General features: G+C 34.0%; 3 protein-coding genes and 1 long non-coding RNA gene across 7 annotated transcripts in view; 2 read left to right on the plus strand and 2 right to left on the minus strand.

Moving 5' to 3' along the window:
- LOC148611753 (uncharacterized) lies at nt 1-10627 on the plus strand. Its single transcript, XM_088592617.1, has 2 exons — nt 1-108; nt 9903-10627. The coding sequence occupies exons 1-2, from the start codon at nt 71-73 to the stop codon at nt 10282-10284; spliced, it is 420 nt and encodes a 139-aa protein (XP_088448743.1). The 5' UTR covers nt 1-70; the 3' UTR covers nt 10285-10627.
- LOC148611754 (uncharacterized) lies at nt 4931-17692 on the minus strand. Of its 2 annotated transcripts, XR_015924188.1 has the most exons (3): nt 17448-17585; nt 7423-8272; nt 4931-6700 (listed from the first exon to the last, which is right to left on the minus strand). It is a non-coding gene; the product is annotated as an uncharacterized LOC148611754 (long non-coding RNA). The 2 variants fall into 2 exon arrangements; XR_015924187.1 differs by lacking the exon at nt 4931-6700 and having other exon boundaries at nt 6710-8272; nt 17448-17692.
- Nucleotides 14513-16449, minus strand: LOC148611755 (uncharacterized). The gene has a single exon (XM_088592615.1). It carries the CDS (start codon nt 16257-16259, stop codon nt 15324-15326), a length of 936 nt encoding a protein of 311 aa, XP_088448741.1. The 5' UTR covers nt 16260-16449; the 3' UTR covers nt 14513-15323.
- Nucleotides 17683-19137, plus strand: part of LOC148611756 (uncharacterized) — a 14676-nt gene continuing 13221 nt past the window's right edge. The window contains exons 1-2 of one of the 3 annotated variants that reach the window (XM_088592613.1): nt 17683-17939; nt 18309-18372. In XM_088592613.1, the coding sequence (XP_088448739.1) occupies nt 17790-17939; nt 18309-18372 (214 nt within the window). In that variant the 5' untranslated portion in view covers nt 17683-17789. The remainder of the gene's footprint in view (nt 17940-18308; nt 18373-19137) is intronic. The other 2 variants (XM_088592612.1, XM_088592614.1) reach the window with 2 other exon arrangements.

The raw sequence follows: 19137 nt of genomic DNA on the forward strand, positions 1-19137 counted from the left end.
GAAGATAATAAAAACTTAATGTTGAACAATTAGTAGGTTCAATTACAATATATACAAATACATATTCAAAATGATGGGGACTTATTATATGACGAGAAGCGAGAAAATGTAAGCATTATTAGTAAAATTATATACATGTTAACATTTTGACAAGTTCATGCTGGAGATTCTTCCACACTGTCTTATGTGGGAGATTTTATATAAAAGCAGATTTTTGATGTAAACATTTTCAATTATTCAGTATTTTTCAAACACCCACAAATCTTTCATTTTCATGTAGGAGATTCCAAATTTTTCATTGATTTTGCGGAATTCTGCTCCCTAATGTGGGAGGGATAACAGGAATAAAATTTATAACTGAACATTATTTTTTACTCCATAGATATCATGTTTGTGTCTTTGATTAATATGAATCGAGATAATGCTAGTAATATTAACATCATATTTTTTCCTACATGATGTTTTATTTCCGAAGTTATTTTCGGAAATTTGATTCTGACATTTAAAAGTAAAATGTTGGTAAACTATTGCCGACAACGACTTTTGTTACAGAATTACATGTACATTGTCGTTGTTTTCATTCATAAATGTTAAGCAATTTCGTTTCTTAATTCAGTGGCGGATCCAGAGGGGGTACAGGGGATTGGCACCCCCTTTTTAGCTGACCAGGCCGTAGGCCATTTGAGCTATTGCCACCACTTGGCGGTAGTCGTCGTTAACAATTTCTTCTAACACCTTATCCTCTGAAACTGCAGAATAGATATGGATGAAAGTTGAGATGACTGTTCCTTAGGATATCCTGCACAAAATGAATGTTTGGATTTTTAATTCGTTAAAAAACATGGCCACCGCTACTAAAAATAAAACATATGGGTCAAACAGCTGATTTTTGCATATATCTCCAAAACCGTTAGGTTAATCCAAATTCTGACATAATTGTATAGAATCATCTTTGTTAAATACGAATATATACTTTATTTGTTAATTGTTATAGTGAATTTTTTCGTATGTTGGGGTAGGAATGTGTCATTGTACCTAGAGGTGGTAAGCAGTGCTTTCTATGCTGTTAAGTCCACTAAAATTATTTCTGTTAACAAACTATTTATATTTACCAATAAATGGCCTACAAACATTATTTTAAATCGATATCATGGTTTGGCATCAGGTACAGGGATATTGCATAAACATTGAAGACCAAATGTCCATGAAATATGCGTTAAGTCAGACAGCTGAATTTTGCATATATCTCCAAAACCGTTTGGTTAATCCAAATTCTGACTGGAGTAAAGTATCCAGCATAATGAGATCTATCTGTGGTCAAATTTTGGTGAAAATCTATTGAACTATGTTGGAGTTATTGCCCTTTTTGGACGTTTTTTTGCTGTTTTTAATGTTATTACTTTCAAAAATCTTCTCATCTGAAATTACTATACAGAATTCAATGAAAGTTAGTATTTATGTTTTTAGGGTATTCTTAACAAAATGACAGTTTGGATTTTTGATCGGTTAAAAACATGGCCGCCGTTACTAAGAATAGAACATAAGGGTCAGACAGCCGATTTTTGCATATATCTCCAAATCCGTTAGGTTTAGCCAATATCTTTCAATTGCTGAAATGATCATTATAAAGCTTACAAAAGTCTACAATGGATCAAATGGAGTCAAAATTGTCGGACAACTCCTTGTTAGAGTTACATTTGCATTGCCCTTGTAAGGCAAAAATTTAACCAGGTGAGCGATTCCTGGGAGCCTCTTGTTTATTGTAAAACTTGTCATTTTCATTAATAAAATTGACAGAAAATGTCAAAAATACTCTAGTACCCCCTTTTCAGTGGAACCTCGATTGACACCCCTCCTTTTCAAAGTGTCTGGATCCGGCCCTGTTAGTTTTTATATACATGTATCCGTAGATTACATTATTTGAGTTCCGTATACATGAAAAAAAATGAAGGATATACTTCACTTATTATTTATTTGTGAACGGTTAGTCTCTGTAAGTACTCCATAAATTTTATATAAGTGAGTATTAAATCTTCAACTGCATCAATTTAAAATATACAAGAATATGAATTGGCGTTTTAATTCAGTTAATTTGAAACATATACAACCGTGTATATGTTATATTTGTATAACTTTCAAATTATATAATCGATTTCAATGCGATTCGAGAAGGAATATTTAATTTTATATGTATGCTAGATTTAATCTGTCATAATGTTGTCCATTTCCGATGAAAATTCTTGTCATCCACTGAATCAACATAGTTAATCTGTTTAAAACCGCTACTTAATGAAATGACTGCCTTTATAGCAACATAAGGATGTTAGGTTCAGTGAGGGTTCACTCCTGTTTTAGATATAACAATAACAGTTTGTTCTAAACTCTACTTGTATACTTGTATATTCGCTGCTGTTGAAGGCGAGTTTTATCTTATTGGCAACGGTATATATAATATGGTAAAAAATAATTTTCTAAGGAAACACAATTATTTATGGTTTTGTGGTTGTAAAATTTTGCGATTTTGAAGCAAAGGGTATACGAAGAAGAGTTTTGGCGTTTCTTATTTTAGCGGATGCTTAGTGGTCCACTAAGTGCTTACGCCAATATTTTGGCGTTTTTTAGACAGACCGCTAAAATACGCCACAATTAGCACCCGTCGAAAATTACCCGCTATATAGCATTGAATCTGTTTTATGCCTGTCTCTAAACCTAGTCATCTTGAAAAAAAAATCGTACTGTAAAGTGTATTACAATCATGGAAAAAAAAACTAACCTTTCAGATTTTCACGTGCTCTGACATGCAGTTGTGACAGAAATGTATAACATATCAAATGAAATGGCAATAATCCCTTCGTTAAGGTCTCATCTCCATATTTTTTATGATAAAAAGTTGGGAATTTTCACTAAACAGTTATCTTACATAATAAAATAGAATATGTTTGATTGCCAATGAGACAGTAATACACCAAAAGCGTAGCAACGAACAATTAAAAATCTACAGGTCACTAAATGGTCTTCAATGATTGGCAAAACCCATGCCATAAAGCAAGCTGTAAAAGGCCCCAAAAAGGAGTGACACTATTCATAAAAGGCGAAAATAGACCTATTCCATCGAGTAAAAAAACGTAAAACGAATAACAATGAACATAAGAACAACACCAGCCACTGGACTACTGGTTCTTGGTTTGGGACAGGTACAGAAAGTTTTTATGGTTCTTAACTTAATGTCCAGTTAATTAAAATGAGTAGCTTTGTGTTCGTGAAAGCTAAATAATATGATATTTGGTCTGATTCGTTATTCTCTCTTCCTGATATAAGATGGTACCTTATTAGGTAGATATTACAGACACGGGTAAACTTGTCTTTACCCTCTCTTTCAAGAGATCTTTAGGATAATTTCTTTTTAAAAGTACAGAGCCTGAACATCAGACATCTTGGTTGCAGTTCCAGGGTTTGGCGGAACTTATGTATGTATATATATATATGTATATTGCCATATTTGACACTTACAAAGAAGAAAGCACCCCTTAAAAGCAAAAACAACAACAACACAGCAAAATTTAGATAATATCATCATTTATAACTTCATTATAAAGCAAGGTTTTTTCTTATCTAAACTATTTTCGAGATAAAAGCCACACAATGGAAAATCGTTATGACCAATATTAAGAATTAAGGGACATAAACAAGTCTTAGAGGTTGTGACTTGAACCAACTGGGAATTAAGGGCCATAAAGGGGTCACGCCGATACTAGTCAAATTCTTATCTTGTGTCAAATGTTCACGGTTCGATCTCTACGAAGCATTTTATTCATAAGAGTACCTACTCCTGCATTGAGTTTTCTTACAGCTTTGATCCAGTTGAGAGTAATCAAGGAAGCCAAGATTCTAGCAGAAATCAAAAGAATGTAATCCAGGGACAAAGACCAGATGGGGAAAACAAACACGCATAACAAAGAACATGAAATGGCCTAAATAACACGTAACAACGCAACAAAAGCAAATGAGCAGTTGAGAGTCATAAAACTGAAGATGGTTGGGTACATTTACTTGTATCTTTTACAGTTTTGAAAATGTAAGTTGAAATTTTGAACTGTCCCAAAACTGTTTTCAAAATATTTCTAATGACTGCAAAGGCGCATTTAGAGGATTGTAACCACATTGTTACAATCCACTCAGTAGTTTTAGAGGATTGTAATCACATTGTTACAATCTACTCAGTAGTTTTAGAGGATTGTAACCACATTGTGACAATCTACTCAGTAGTTTTAGAGGATTGTAACTACATTGTGACAATCTACTCAGTAGTTTTACGGGATTTTGAAGAGAATTTACAGCTCTGCAATGCTCATTTAGATTAATGTTTTAGAATGAATATTTCTCTGTCTATTTGATATTAGAATGTGCAATACGTTTCTTTAGTTTAGTTACTATCGATTTTATACTTGTAAATGTGGTGGTATTTCAGTGTGTTAACATAGCGATTACAAAAAAGAAATATTGAAACAAAAGGAAAACCTAATAGGAAATATTTCATGCCACTTAAAGTATGAAACGTAGTTGGTTGAACCGTTTCCATAAACCATCAATTAGAGATGTCTAATATCTGTTAACTGCTATCCATGTTAACTCACTCTACATCTAGCTTCTTTCTTAAATTTACTTATAAGTTGTTTTAAAACCTAAAAAAATAAAAAAGACAGAGGCATTCCGTCCAGTCAATCATGATATCCTACACGTGCAACTCCCCCTCAACTGTTCAATGGATTTTGACGAAACTTTATATGAAGGAAGGTGGGACAACATAGCAAAACACAACTATATAATTCAACCAAAGCACGGTTTACACTTGATTCATGATTCGTACAATGTGTGATTTAGAAAATGCAATTTCCTATTGTATTTACACAAAGACATATTTGAGATTTAAATCTATGACCATGAATACCTTTAATCGATGATCACTTGGCATAAACTGCTTAAATGTTTATAACATTAATAACAACAACATAGATCAAAGATAATCACCCTGCGAAGCGATAACTTTTCTTTTAACGGTTGACACAATTCATTGAATAATCATTTATTTCAGCTATTGTTTTACCAACTGAAGGAAATAAAATGGGGTTCCTTAGGCCAAAAGAAATAATATTTATGTTTCTTGCTTCCCTACCCACCATATTTTCGTGCATATGTGAAACATTTTATTGCAATTTTGGCGCAAGTACCGTTAAAGTCTTGATTGTTTCCTTATTATTTCAGTGTAAAATGATTTTTGAAAAATAAAACAATTTCCTTACCTACCTACCGTATTTTTTTCTTGCAGGTAGCAAGACAAGATCATTATTTTTGTTTGCTTTTTTCGTGTGTTTGCATCCACATCCATTTATATAACGGAGTAATTGTCCGATGCTAATGTTCGATCTCAAAGTGCGCAGGATTATATTAGAATGTTTGGAACCGTTATATAGTTAAAAAAATATTTTTGGCTTGTTTTACTGAGTTAGGTATCTTATTTCAGTTCGTATCTCAAATGGCACATAATCAATTTATGTAGTTAATTACAGGGCGCAAACCTGTTGTTACGTTATGTTTTAAACCGACAAGTTGAACTGTGATTTATTTCAATCCATTGATAATCCTATTCCAGAGCCGATTTAATCTTGTATTAACACAATAGTTAATATGTTCAAGTGATTAAATTTATTATTTCATAACAAATAAAAGGGAATATTTTAACGAAATTTGTTTTAGAACTGGTGAGTATAATATTGTTTGAGATATGAGATAGCATATGTTGACTTGGTGTACATGTATTATGCAATTTTTCTCAAAAGGTTTTTAATCGTGCTGTGTTTAAGAATGTTTTGAGACGTTTTTGATATGTAGACAATCATATATGGAACACTTCTATTCATAATCTCGGTAAAAATCATGACCGCTTTTAACCATTTTAAGTGTTTTTGTGTTCTTTCCCCTTATTTATTATCAGTCATGTCCTTGGTTTGTACTGTACTTGAAGGTTTGCATGAAGTATGTAATTATTTTACAAGGCCTTATTCATTTGAAGGTAAGCCATAATTTATATGCTGCATTCACCGCTTAGAGACCGCATCTTTGATTTATGAAACAATTGCATATTGTGTATCAGATTTCTTAAGCTTGTCCTAGTAAAGTCGTACATTCAAGTGTTTGAACAATTTCAATGTTTCCACGAAGGTTTCTTGGGATTCGCTGCTCTTTGGGTCAATTTTCATTCCTTCTTATATGTTATTCAGACACCTCCATGCTTTTCAGTCATACCAGTTCATGCCTTTTACAGTTGTTAGGGCTCTTTCCATGATTTCTTCAGGCTTTTAATCTTCGTTAAACAGCAGGTCAGTTTCATCTCTCTCAACTTTCTTTCGTATAATATGTATTTCCTTGATTTATTCATGATTATGGGAAAAGGTTTAGAGCGTTGATGGTTTTTGTTGTTTATTTTTTATTGGCTTTTCTTCATGACAAGGCTTACAGCGAGATATCTCTATGTTAATCCTTAACTTTACTTTACTTTTGCTTCTACCTTTGTTTACACGATTAGTCGCCCTCCACCTGTAAGTGACATTGCGGTCTTGTCAGGCTGCCTTTGTAAGACCGTTCTGCTGTATTCGTAAGGTTGTTCTCTGAACTTGTTTGTAGATGGAATTGTAAACGTGACCTAAAAAAATAGTTTTGTTCTAATTTATTTTTAAAAAAAAATGTAGTATTCTATATACATATACTATGCAAGGATTTACGACTAGCAGTGCATTCTTGATATCGCCATCGACCCGTCCACAAGTAGTCTTACTACAATGCATACATGAATAAGTAAAGTTTGATTCGATTTCCGCTCTAATTAGATTTAAATCTTTTATATCCGGGTCTAGTTTGGTTGATATTTTCGTCATTTTTTTGTGTATACACTGCAAATACAAACAAAATGTAATACTAAGACGAAGTTTTTATTTAGACAGGATATACTAAGCAATGTCGCAACTTATTGTTCTCATACCCCTGTCGACGACACACTTTTACAGTGCTGTCTCTTTCAAAATCCTTTGTTAAACAAATGCTCAGCATGTGTTATCATTTCTAACGAAATATGCTCTCAGTCGATTTATATAAGGATTACTATATACTATATTAGTTACTGCTACGTGGCAAACTCGAGATAGAGTGACTGCTTTTTGTTTTGGTGTCAGAATAGAGTCCCCATTTAGTGAGTTTTAGCTTCTCTGAGCTGTGCTAGCATTTCAAAATTCTGTAAAGAATTAAGTATAGTGCATAGCAGGGCCTATTCGATTGGTCAAACGTTCTCGCCTGGAAGTGCAGGACTCTTATGCTTGTGGGTGTTAAACTTCAACAGTTCAATCAATCAATCATTGCTTTGACCAATACCTTTTTTTCTGTATCACAATTTTGATAGGTTTTGACATATATGGATAACATCGTTACGTGAGATGTAATGTTTATCTTTTTCCTTCCCAATATGTTATTGTTCCATCGTAGAAAATCTTTATTAAGAGTATCTATTTCATAGATTGTCTGTGAAGTTAATGGTTTTATATTGTATGCACAACTTTCCTCTGTTTTTGACTTTTGTCTTCATTCCAAGAATATTACAATAATCCTCTTATAGTATAATAGTATGTTGTAAAAGCGGAAAGGAATCATGATTTTCTGAAGACTTCGCAAGACTCTCTGTGGTAAACCAATATGGAACCAAGATTTTCTTGGAACATTCCTAGTAAAAGTGGATTGGTGCTGTATCCTTCATGACATCTTTTTAAAAGGTGAAATGTTACACGGGTTTTCTTATATGTACTTTAAGCGGAATTTTGCCATGGTTTTCTAAAGGCATATACATGAAGTTAAAGCGGAATGGTGCCACGATCTTCTAGTGACATGCAGAGTTGAAAAAAATGTAACCATAATCACGTGAAAAAGTGGAATGTTACTAAAGTCTTCAATATAGCAGAATGTCGCCGTGATACTTTAAAGACGTCCGTTGTAAAAATAAGAAAGCTTATTTGTGTAAATTGCAAAAATTATAGTATATAGACTACCACAAATACACCGGCCGAGGTTATAAAAAGTTCCAAAGTATTGATTGTAAAAAGTTGACGCTCTTGATATTCCCATGTCTTGTCTAAGTTTTTCTTAGTTCCAATCTACCTCTGCTTTTCCATTTAGATGTTTGCCCTTTGTACTGTTTTCCATTGCCACCTGAGAAGTCTGTCATTTTTGTCTGAAATGTAGTTCAACATATATTTTTTCTGTATGATGATAAGCTAAAGACAATCCCCCCTTACAAAAAAAACAAACAAACAAACAAAAACAAAAACAAAAAACAACAAAAACAAAACAACAAAAACAAAAAAAAAAAAAAAAAAAAAAACACGTTACTATCATTGTCCTTATTTGACTATTTTTTTCTATTGGCTTTGTCAGAACTCACTTATTATGCACAAACTGATATTTGCTATGTACTTCTATAAACTGTCTCTATGTGATAGGCTAGTATCGGACTGTTTCGTTTCTCTGTGTGTTTCTAAAATGAATTTTTACATTAATAAAGACTATTCCTTAATGCCCAAAGCATACTTGCAAATTGACAAGTATTGTGTGTGTCCTTACGTCTGTACGTTCAGGATGGTTTCTCGATGTTGACTAATATATCTTTAAATTTTAGCATAATGTTTCGTATGAAATACACGTCAAGTACAATTTATAGCGCAGTACTATTTGTAGTTAATGAGTTATGCTGTTGTGAACTTAAGTGATGTTTAATGATTATTTATTGCTAACCGATTGGAAGGGGTCTTTTACTTTCTAGTACAATGATGTACAAACCAAGCTCTGTTTACAGTACAATCTCATTTTGTTTTAGTCCTCGGGACATGCAAATGGAAACTTTGTTATCCCTCCATCTCCAAATCTACCCCACCTACCTAAGGTGTAATTTCTAGATGTTGACATGCGAACAGGTTAAGGGATTATTTTCAAACCTTGCACAATGGTTTGCTTTTATTTTTAGATTTGTTGGATTTTAGCCGTGACAATCCCGAAATGAACCGCAAACCCTCTTTTTATAATTTTTATTTGTGTTGGTTAAGTTTGTTACTGTGTCATGGGCTATCATTTAATGTCCAATTACCACTTTGTGTGCAACTGTTTAGATAGACGTTAGCTCGTACATGTACCATCTGCTCACCATTTATGTCTAAACTACTCTTCAATGCATTGCTTATGTTTACTATGTGTTAAGTGGAAAACTTCCTTCGAAAATAGTTGCTGAGATTGCTTTCTGTTTGTGCTTTTTGAGCAAATGCACTATCTAGCGTGAAATAAGTTTGGAAATATACAAATAACTTAAGTTATATTATCGTTAAATGTTTCTTTATTGCATCATTACAATATAAAAAGTTACCATCATAATCAACTGATTCAATAATCAGAACAATGTTCTCACAAAGAATCCACAACTTAGTCAAGAAATCAGATACAAACACACCAAATAACGTTTTTGAAAGCAAATGCACAGAAACTCAATTTGATAAAAAAAAAGGTGACTCATAAACATTGTGCACAGGTATCGTCCTTCTCTTATTAGAAACACCATTCTAATTGGAATTACATCGTCTTGTGGAATGTAAAGACAGAAATTAAGACAAAAAAGTGTAGACCTGCTCCCAAAAATTTTGCTATTTGTTCAGTTTTCCGTGAATAGATAAGTTCGACAAAGATACGTTGCGTCGATCATTTCTTGAATAAGTAAGAAGCTGTAACAAATTTTATGTCAACATCTTATTAACAAAACAAAACAAATAACTCTACTAACGCTAGTGCACATAGTTATATTTTTTTATTCTTTTCAGGAATTTACGTAACACCCAAATGGCGGCGGTGGTAGGAAATGCTCAGCTGCCACACCTTCCTCGCTCTCAACCCGGTGTAAAAAGTTCAAGAGAGTCTAGAGAAAAGCCACAGTTGTATCCGACACAAAGACCAAACACTGGAAATGTGGAATACCATCAAATTCCTTTACCACAGAAAATTGCGTTTTCAAGATTACCAAATATAGTAAACCGCATGCGCAGAGAGACTCTTTCTAGTAGTCGAAAGAAAATGCGCTGGTACAAAGGAGATTACTATGTAGACAAAAACAGTTATTCATGGACTAATTTAGCTTTGTTCAATCACTACCAAGCACTCTTATGGACAAGAGATGGTGCTGTAAAGCGTTCGTTCACTAAGTGATTTTTTAAATTTACTGTTACAATTATGCCCGTGTGGTCTTCCCCAAAATGGTCTGTGGGATGACGGCTGCAGTTAAATTGGTTTTTTTTATATGATGCGTTTCCTTGATTCATTTTTATTTAACACTGTTGACGAAATAAAGAGATGCTACGCTTTTATAAACAAGGCTGAAGTAATTGGTCGTAATGGTCAAGTTGGTTTAATTTTTAAAAGCTGAATTCTTCATTTCCTCAGTTAATTGTCCTTGCTGCTGATAACATGTGATGTTTTTCCGCAAATAATATCCTGTATGAAGTATTTTATTTGACGAAATCCTCAAATGAATTATATGTATATAAAGCTTTGTGTTTGTTGTTTGTTATTTGAAATAGTTGTATCCCTTCCACTGTGTATTTACTGTTTCGCCATTTGACGTTGATTTGTGGCACCATTTCGGTCAAGCAATGCAATTTCTAGATAGAGAAAATGAATACATAAATAAATAAATAAGATACAACACTGAATTAAGCAAATATTTCTTTGAGAACCAAACAAAGGACTGAATTGACTATTTGGGAGACACTGTATATGTGAGTATATTTTCTTGCGAACTTCTTGTGTCGTGTAAGGGACGACTTGAATACCAAGCGAAGAAAGAGAGAATATACGAAAAAGCACACACATAACAAAAAGGAAGTCAGCAAAACACCAAAATTTTGAGCATGGCCAAACCGTATCGGTAGGCTACGCGTCCTGTGCTCCCTCGAGATGTTGTCAAATCCGGTATACGGGATCTTTCCTCGCAGTGGAGACTGATGACACACTATATCCGCCCATAAGTACATTATGGTTGAATAATTTGGTGTTCTGAAGAGCCTGAATCGCTCATCTGGCTTCATAAACTACATTCTATTTATTATTATTATTTTTGTAAAAGCTGTAATTCTTTTTTTTTCGTGGATATAAAATCCTAACATTCATTTGGTGTAGGAGAGACTTTTAGGAACAACATATCAACAAATTCATTGAACTCGGTATAGTTGTTTCTTTGGAGAAATGTTTTGAAAGCATTATCATCAAAAATAGCAACAACAGATACGTCCAAAAAGGGCATTAACTCCCACATGGGTTAACCATACGTCCAAAAGGGCATTAACTCCAACATGGGTTAACCGATTTTAAACAGAATTGAATTTTGTTTAGTAGTTTCTAATATTTTTTGAAAGTTATTTCATCAAAAATAGCAAAGAAACATCCTGAGAGGCAATAAAATAACTCCAATAAAGATTTGCAGATTTAACGACAATTTAACACTTTTATCCAGTAAGAAACGCTTATGGAGATATATGCGAAATAGAGCTGTCTAATCTCCATGTTCTATTTTAGTAACGGCAGTCGTGTTTGCCTCGGGATAAAAATCACCACATCTGTTCCATGCAGAATACCTTAAGAATTATTCATACCGACTTTGGTTCTGATTGGTCCAATAGAGAAGAAGAGTTTTGAAAAAAAGTTAACTACGACGACGCCGGACGCCAAGTACTAATTTTTGTTGGGGTTTAACGTCCGAGCAGCAATATTTCAGCTATATTCAGACGATGAACATGAAATTGATGACAAATTGAACATGAAATGATGAAATGAAAAAGGGATGGGACACAAGGACAATGGGGTCGACAAATTTTGATTGCCACTGGAAATAGGGAGAGGTGGGTGGGGTTGGGCAATATAGCCTCCTGTGGCGGAGCCCTATGGTTCCTACTCCGGGAGAATACCACAGTAGGGTTCTTTAACGTGCGAGGAACGTTGCATCTTTCCCAACACGGTGCACCACTATGGTTTGCGGTCAGGTTTTCCGTATTATAGTCTGACAACCCCATCATGTAACACGCCAGGGGTACCCCATTCCACCACCTAGGGCACACATCCCAGTTGTTCTGTGGGCAGAGCGTCCTAGCCCCCGGCTAGGGTTCTGAGCACTAATTAGTCGCCTTTTACGACAAGCTTAGCGCTGCTGCAGGCCTATTCTTTTAACACCCGAACCTGCACGGGGCTAGACGTTAGGTAGATTATTAATAGAAAAAAAAGAACATTTTAATGGAACCCTTCCACGTAATGGTGAATAAAGAGCTTGTGTTATTGGGAAAATGAAAATTCTACTTGCCCAAATAGAAATCTAGATTGTCCTTTAGAAAAGGAATGTTGAAAAAATTGCTTAAGATTTGGTTGTCCTTCGGGCAATTGAAATATAATATAAATTTTACTTGTACGAAGGGTCATGTGACTTGTCCCAGGCAATAGGACAACCTTTAACGTCATACCCCGTCTGTTGATATACCAAACATTTAGCGTTTTTAAGTCCCTATATTGTTCATTTTAGGACGATATTTGCTAGACCTACAAAGCCATTAATACTTGGAGCTTCAAAACCTTTTCAATAATTTTATAATTTATAGATGGTTAAAACATAGTGATGGTAAGTATATCACACTGACCGACTATTATGTTTTAATTTGTAACCTGTATGTGTATCAATTTTATTAATTACCTTCAATTTTCATTGATACTTTTATGAAAAGTGCCAAATATCGAAAACTTGAAATCTTATATAAAACGCTAGACAGTCTGTGACCATGAATACAAATAATATCTCAAGTTTGGCGGCATTTGCTGAAAGCGTTTTCAGTTAGAGCGCGAAAACGGACAAAAACACCCCGTTCTTTTGTAAAAAAGTGCCATAAAATGGAAAATCTGATTTTAATGGAAACGAAAGGGAGCCTAGTATGATCATGGATACATAGAATATCCTAAAGTTTCATGGCATTTGCAGAGAGCGGTTTTCAGTTAGAGAGCGAAAACAGAAAAAAAAACGCATCAGGAAAAATCCCGTAATTCAAAAAATTAGTCTACATGTTCAAAATCAAGAGTAAAATTAAAGGGAACTTTCTTCCATCAATATGAGCAACTGAAAAAAGTTTCATTATACTGCAACCATCGGGGAACGGACGGATACACAACTTTTTGGATGATATCACATAGTTCCTCGCAACAGCGTGCGGCGGGGTACGAAAAAACTGAAAATCACTGGAACCCCTGCCTTCGACTAGCTGGCGAGCCCCCTCAGAATTTCTTGAGATATAAAGAGGACTAACGTATGTTGTACCTCAAGGTGCCTCCATAAATACTGTAAATCATTATTATGTTTAAATAGTAGTTACATATTTGACGGTTCACTGATTTTAGTATTAATAAGGTTGATCACCCACGCAGCAAAATGTAAATAATAAACTAATAGGGTCACAGAGACTTTTAAAACATGAATGTAATAATAAGTCAGTCATAGTTTGTATTGTGTATTTCCAATTACGTGTACATTTTTGAAATGGTTATATTAGACACCCCAAGTATGATACAGACTGAACTTTGAGTATACAGTAAAATGAATACACGTTGACCATGCCTTTTTCCCTCATGATTCTCCATATATTTAAAATAAACGATTGCAGAAAATGGACAACTGTTAGATGATGTACTAGATGGTTGTCTGACGTAGTGGATTGGTGTTAAATATGTAATACATGTACTGTATATTTTGACAAAATGCATAGAATGCATTGCCAATTATAGACGGATCCTTTATGCACGAAAAAGTTTGGTGATTGTATAGAAAAAAAAATAGAAACCACTTCATTGTAGGCTAGTCAGCCCCCTTCCCCATTCAGAATTTCTGGACCCACAGTGACCACTACATCCACCACTGTTTGTTTAATTTAAACAGTGTTCCAATAAATATAAAAATTTCCTGCCACAGCAAGACTTTAGTGTTCCTTTTATTAGCCAACCTTCGAATATTCAGGTGTGGTCCCTAAATGATGCCAAAAAACCTATACTCGTAGTAAATACGGTTACAATTTGTCGTCACTGCGATCATGAATTCGAGCAAATACTACCCGTAAATAGGTATGTTAAGATTATGTTATCATAAAACAAGATACAATTTATCACTTAACAAATTTTTAAGTACAAAATAACACGGTTATACGTTTTAAAGTCTATTTAAAACTAGACTATGATATGTAACGGGTGTTATTCGGAAACTTATCAAATGATAACAGTAACGAAGTTTAAAGTGTTCCTTTCGTGTCGTCCAAATATGAATTATGAAACTGAATTTAAACGACTGTCAGATAACGGAACAAAATGAAAAAAAAATCATTGTTCTGACACTACAAAAGAAACAGAAAAAGTCTTAATTTCTATTAGTTTTATTTTCCCCCTTGTTATGTGAAAGATATACTGTGTGGTACAATAAAAATACCAGTTATTTAAATATTGCTTTCAGTATGCAGTACACGTGTTTCAAGAAAACTCTCATCTGCAGTATTGAAATCAAATACTAATGAAGAACAAGGTCCAAAAAATAAATTATATACACTATACAAGTAGCAAAACTATTGAAATAGGGAGCCAACTTTAGTATCGACAAGTATGTCAAAGGATCTATATTATTGTAGCTGCGGTGAAACTTCGGAGTTTTAGGGCAGAGGGGTTTTAAATTTTGACCTACTGCAAATGGTATGTAATAAATCAAAATCGAAGTAAAAAAATACGACAGGAAAATAGTGGCTTGGGCTATAAATCATTGCTCATCGAGTTGCTTATTTACTTTTGTTACTTTGTATTATTTTTGTTACTTTATTTTCTTTATTGTGTTTGTCTGTTTTCCATGTCTGGTCTTTGTCCATAGATTACAGTCTTTTGATTTCCGCTAGAATCGGGCTTGGTTCCCTTGATTACGCTTTGATCATAGATTAATTCATGATATCATTTTATGTTATTCAAATCACATTTGTATTTGAATGTTTTATTAAAATATAAGTATTATGCATATCATTTAAACATTAACAATAATCTAAGGTGTGTACAACTTAAAAATTACCTGAAATATTCACAAAAAAACTAATAGAAGTATAAAAATGCAAAGTATACATTGAAAAGTCAATGCATAATTTTATGGGGGAAATGCGAAACTAAAAATTTAAAACTCTTTGAACATTGAATCAGCAATCCTCCTCTTCTTTGTCTTCAGTGAAAGCCTCTGCTAATTCATCCGGTGGTCTCAGCTCTACCTGAAAGTTATGTGCTTTTCCGTCCTGAACCAACTTGCCCTTGTAAAGTTCAAAGGCAGCACCAAGTGACAGGGCCATTTTTCTTGCGTTTGCGTCAGAATCACACAAATAAGCATGGCATTCCATCTTCTTAGTCCTAGATGACAGTTCACTTACAACAATAAAAGTAAAAACTTTCCAGAACTTCATATCCTGAACTCCATAAGAAATGAAATCAATAGGGATATTTCCGTATGTCACTCCATCTTTAATTCTATTGTTTTTATGTTCTCGGATATCGATCCCTTTATTAGAAACCACAACATAGACTAGAGGCAATTCGACAGGTTCATTCTTTAACAATGTTTTCTTTACCTTACCAACTAGTTCGTCTACCGGTTTACGAACATAGTGCAAGCCATAAACACCTTTCACAGTCCTTTTACCAAGGTATTTACATATAAACAATTGTGGCAATCTGTCAACTTTCACATCCGACAATTTAGTCTTATTAGATTCCAATGTAGTGGTGGGAACACTCTTTTTCGGCTTATCGAATTTAGTCAATTTTTTCAACTTAGAAAAAACAGAAGTCTTTTGTTCTTTCGGAACTTTCCCAGTTTTAGCATTCTTTTCTGTTAGTTTGCTTTCACCGTTCGATGTTATATGTTTTGTTCCATGTTTTTGGTCTCCACTTCCTTCACTCTGCACGGAACTGTCTCCTACAGACTCGGTGTCTTGAGAATCATCTCCTGCTTCATCATCAATATTGAAATCAGCATCGAGTTGCATATTATCAAGTCGTCCTAGTGCATCTTTGAAACTTTTGTCCATTTCCGTTCCGCACTCTGGAAGAGCTGTGGCTCCAGCGACCTGTTCCTCGGACATTCTAATTCAATGTTTATCACAGTTTTACACCTGCTCTTCCGCCATCGTAAGTTCAATTTAAGATAAATTTATCGAAGAAGATAAACTTAAAAGATGTAAAACACTCACTTGACTTTAAAGCGCTTTACCTATAAACTGGTTTACACAGGTAACAGAACGTCATGATTTCTCCATTGATCCAGGCGATTGATATTTTAAAGAGGCCCTCAACGGGTTGTAATAGCCACAATATTCTGTTGCTAGTATAGTTGGTATTTATATTACACCATATTTAATAATTTACTTGTCTTAAGAATCGCTTGTTTGTACATGGCTCAGGGCTATACAAGAATAGTATAGTTGTGATGTTAAGATTAATTATCATTAAATATTCATAATGAAACGACGTGTTTCCAATGTTTGAAGCATCTGTCTCGACATATTTTTTTCACATTTTTATTCCAGCCATTCTGATGACAGATTTTTCTCCAAAGACAAATTCATATTGGTATAAGCGATTGATTAATTATTTATCTTCGTTTGTTTACAACATGTGCCATTGTTACGTCTTTTTTATTTTCCCCTCTGATATTTATGGTTATTTTAACGTTAGATTGAGATTTCCTTGACGACACATCTTCTTAAAATATTCCTTATTAAACAAATGTAACGAACTTAAGAGACTACATTACCTAGACTTTGATAAAATTAGCATTTCCACTTTTATGTTTGATTTTAGCGCCTAATACTACCGAAAATTATACTTTTATTGCTAAGAACATTTTCTTTCAATTGCACACTTCACAACTTAATTACACATTGTGATCATTTTTTTTCAAAGTAAACGTTCCGGTTTCCCGAGACTCCCCAGAGCATTTTGACGTTAAAATAAAAAATTATCATTGTTTTAATTACCGGTATAAATAAACAAATACAGTCGCAGTTATGTTTGTCCACGCAGAAATTATGCACAATTTAGATTGGCGTCGTGATAATGCGCTGTTGCTCCCATTTTTAGTGGAATCCGAATGGCTCATTTACTTTTGTTTCTTTGTACGTATTATTTTGGTTATTTTATGGTCTTTGTTGTGTGTATCTGTTTTCCCAATCTGGTCTTTGTCAGTGGATTACATTCTTTTGATTTCCGGTTCGGAATCCCTTGATTACTCTATGTAAGGTCAAAGCAAAAGCTACATAATGAGTACATACGTGTATAACACAACTTCGTGGCGTCACAGGATGAAATTTGAACTCTAAATGTTCTATTTGGCAAGTAAAGAGACACCAATGTTCCACAGCAAGTAGAGACACCAATATTAAACGGCATAGGTTCTTTTGGTGTATTTCACAGACGGACTTTAGTTTAAAAAAAAAAAACAAAACAACAAAAAGAGAATGTGCGTTATTTACTTAAATAAATACAGCTATTTTATCTGGCGTATCAAGTTTGGACTGATTATGAGGATGATTAGAGCTCTCAATAACACTGATAACGGTGACATCATATTCAAGGATATAACACGAGGGTGCAATTTGTTGTAACTTGGTAAAATGGGTGCGAGTTCAGATGGTAAAGTCGTCTTTACCTTTTGTTTCTCTTTTCTTCTCCGGGTTGTTAGTTCGTATAATGGCACTACCTCTCAGTCTTCAGAATCAGTCTTTACAACAAAAGTGGATGTTACATCACATGTTGATACAACTGTAAGTAGCAAATGGAGAATTTTCACAATGTTAGAGAGGTTACATTACTTGACAGTATTTATATAGTTATGTATATATTTTTTTATAAAAAATATCCAATATAGGTAAGAACAAACTTCACTAATAATTCACAAATACGATTCAATTTTCATGATGAATTAGCCCGAACATTACAGTCAAGTCATGACTAAGCGCGGACTTTCGACTGCCATACAACCTGCGTTAGGCCTGGCTAGTGAAGATCATTGAAAGTGCAACTCAATATTCATTTCTCGTGATCCTGACAAAAAATGAAATTTGCAATTGACTGTTTACATTTTTCAATACCTGTTTTGTAATGTAATGCGTACACTCTTTCACTTGAAACAGGCCTCCGTGTCTAGTGCGATTTCTCGACTCATGATGACTGCGGATGTCCACGAAACCAGCAGAGGTACTTTGTAAATGATGATTTAGTTGAATACTTTCAAGAGTAGGATTTTGTTGCTCATAGGTATATGTCGTCACTTCGTTGATTCTACGGTTCCATAACTTGATTGACACGACTGTGGCATTAGTTTTTAATCTGACAAGCGGCCTCCAAATGGAAAGGTAAAAAAATAAATGTCACAAATTGCAATATTAATGCTAAGACCGGAAAGATGAAAAAAATCGTAACGGTCCTGACTTCAATCCGATATTTTCGATGGAAATGATTTGTAACACCAGTTTTTATAACACATTAAACCCCCTGCTTCCAGTGGTAGTACGAAAGTTCTTCCTCTTTTACTGGACACGACTCTAAACGAGTAGTATGGCAGGCGTCTTTACAAAAAAAGCAAGGAACTCTTGACCCTTCTACAGCACCCTGTTTTTACCCTCGTATTAGTCGGGTTCGTGTTGCTTGGTAATGCGGGTGTTTTTTTATTTATTTATTTATTTTTTTTTTAGTTTCTTCGTGTTATGGTATTCCATTTTTTTTGTACCCCAAGTTGATGTATGGGAGTTTTAATAAGTCTTGAATATAAATACCTATTTTATTCACTAAAATAAGTTTGTACTGCATGCTAATGATTCAAGAATTCAATCAATTCATTAAACTTTTATTATTATTTTTTTTGCAATTCCTGCAGTACATCAAAATTCTCTCATAGCCAAGAGTAGTCGATCGAATAAAGGTCTCCCTGTTTTTACACCTCTTATAACCAGAGAATGTACA

Source organism: Perna viridis, chromosome 7 (genome assembly GCF_037379345.1).
Source record: "Perna viridis isolate PV_CMFRI_1.1 ecotype Kerala chromosome 7, ASM3737934v1, whole genome shotgun sequence".
Lineage (NCBI taxonomy): Eukaryota > Metazoa > Mollusca > Bivalvia > Mytilida > Mytilidae > Perna > Perna viridis.

Excerpts from the sequence above, each read along its gene's own strand:
- LOC148611753 (XM_088592617.1), top strand. The coding sequence starts at position 71 with ATGATGGGGACTTATTATATGACGAGAAGCGAGAAAAT. Across the intron at positions 109-9,902 it reads ATGACGAGAAGCGAGAAAAT|GAATTTACGTAACACCCAAA; the intron begins GTAAGCATTATT and ends TATTCTTTTCAG.
- LOC148611755 (XM_088592615.1), bottom strand. The coding sequence starts at position 16,259 with ATGTCCGAGGAACAGGTCGCTGGAGCCACAGCTCTTCCAGAGTGCGGA.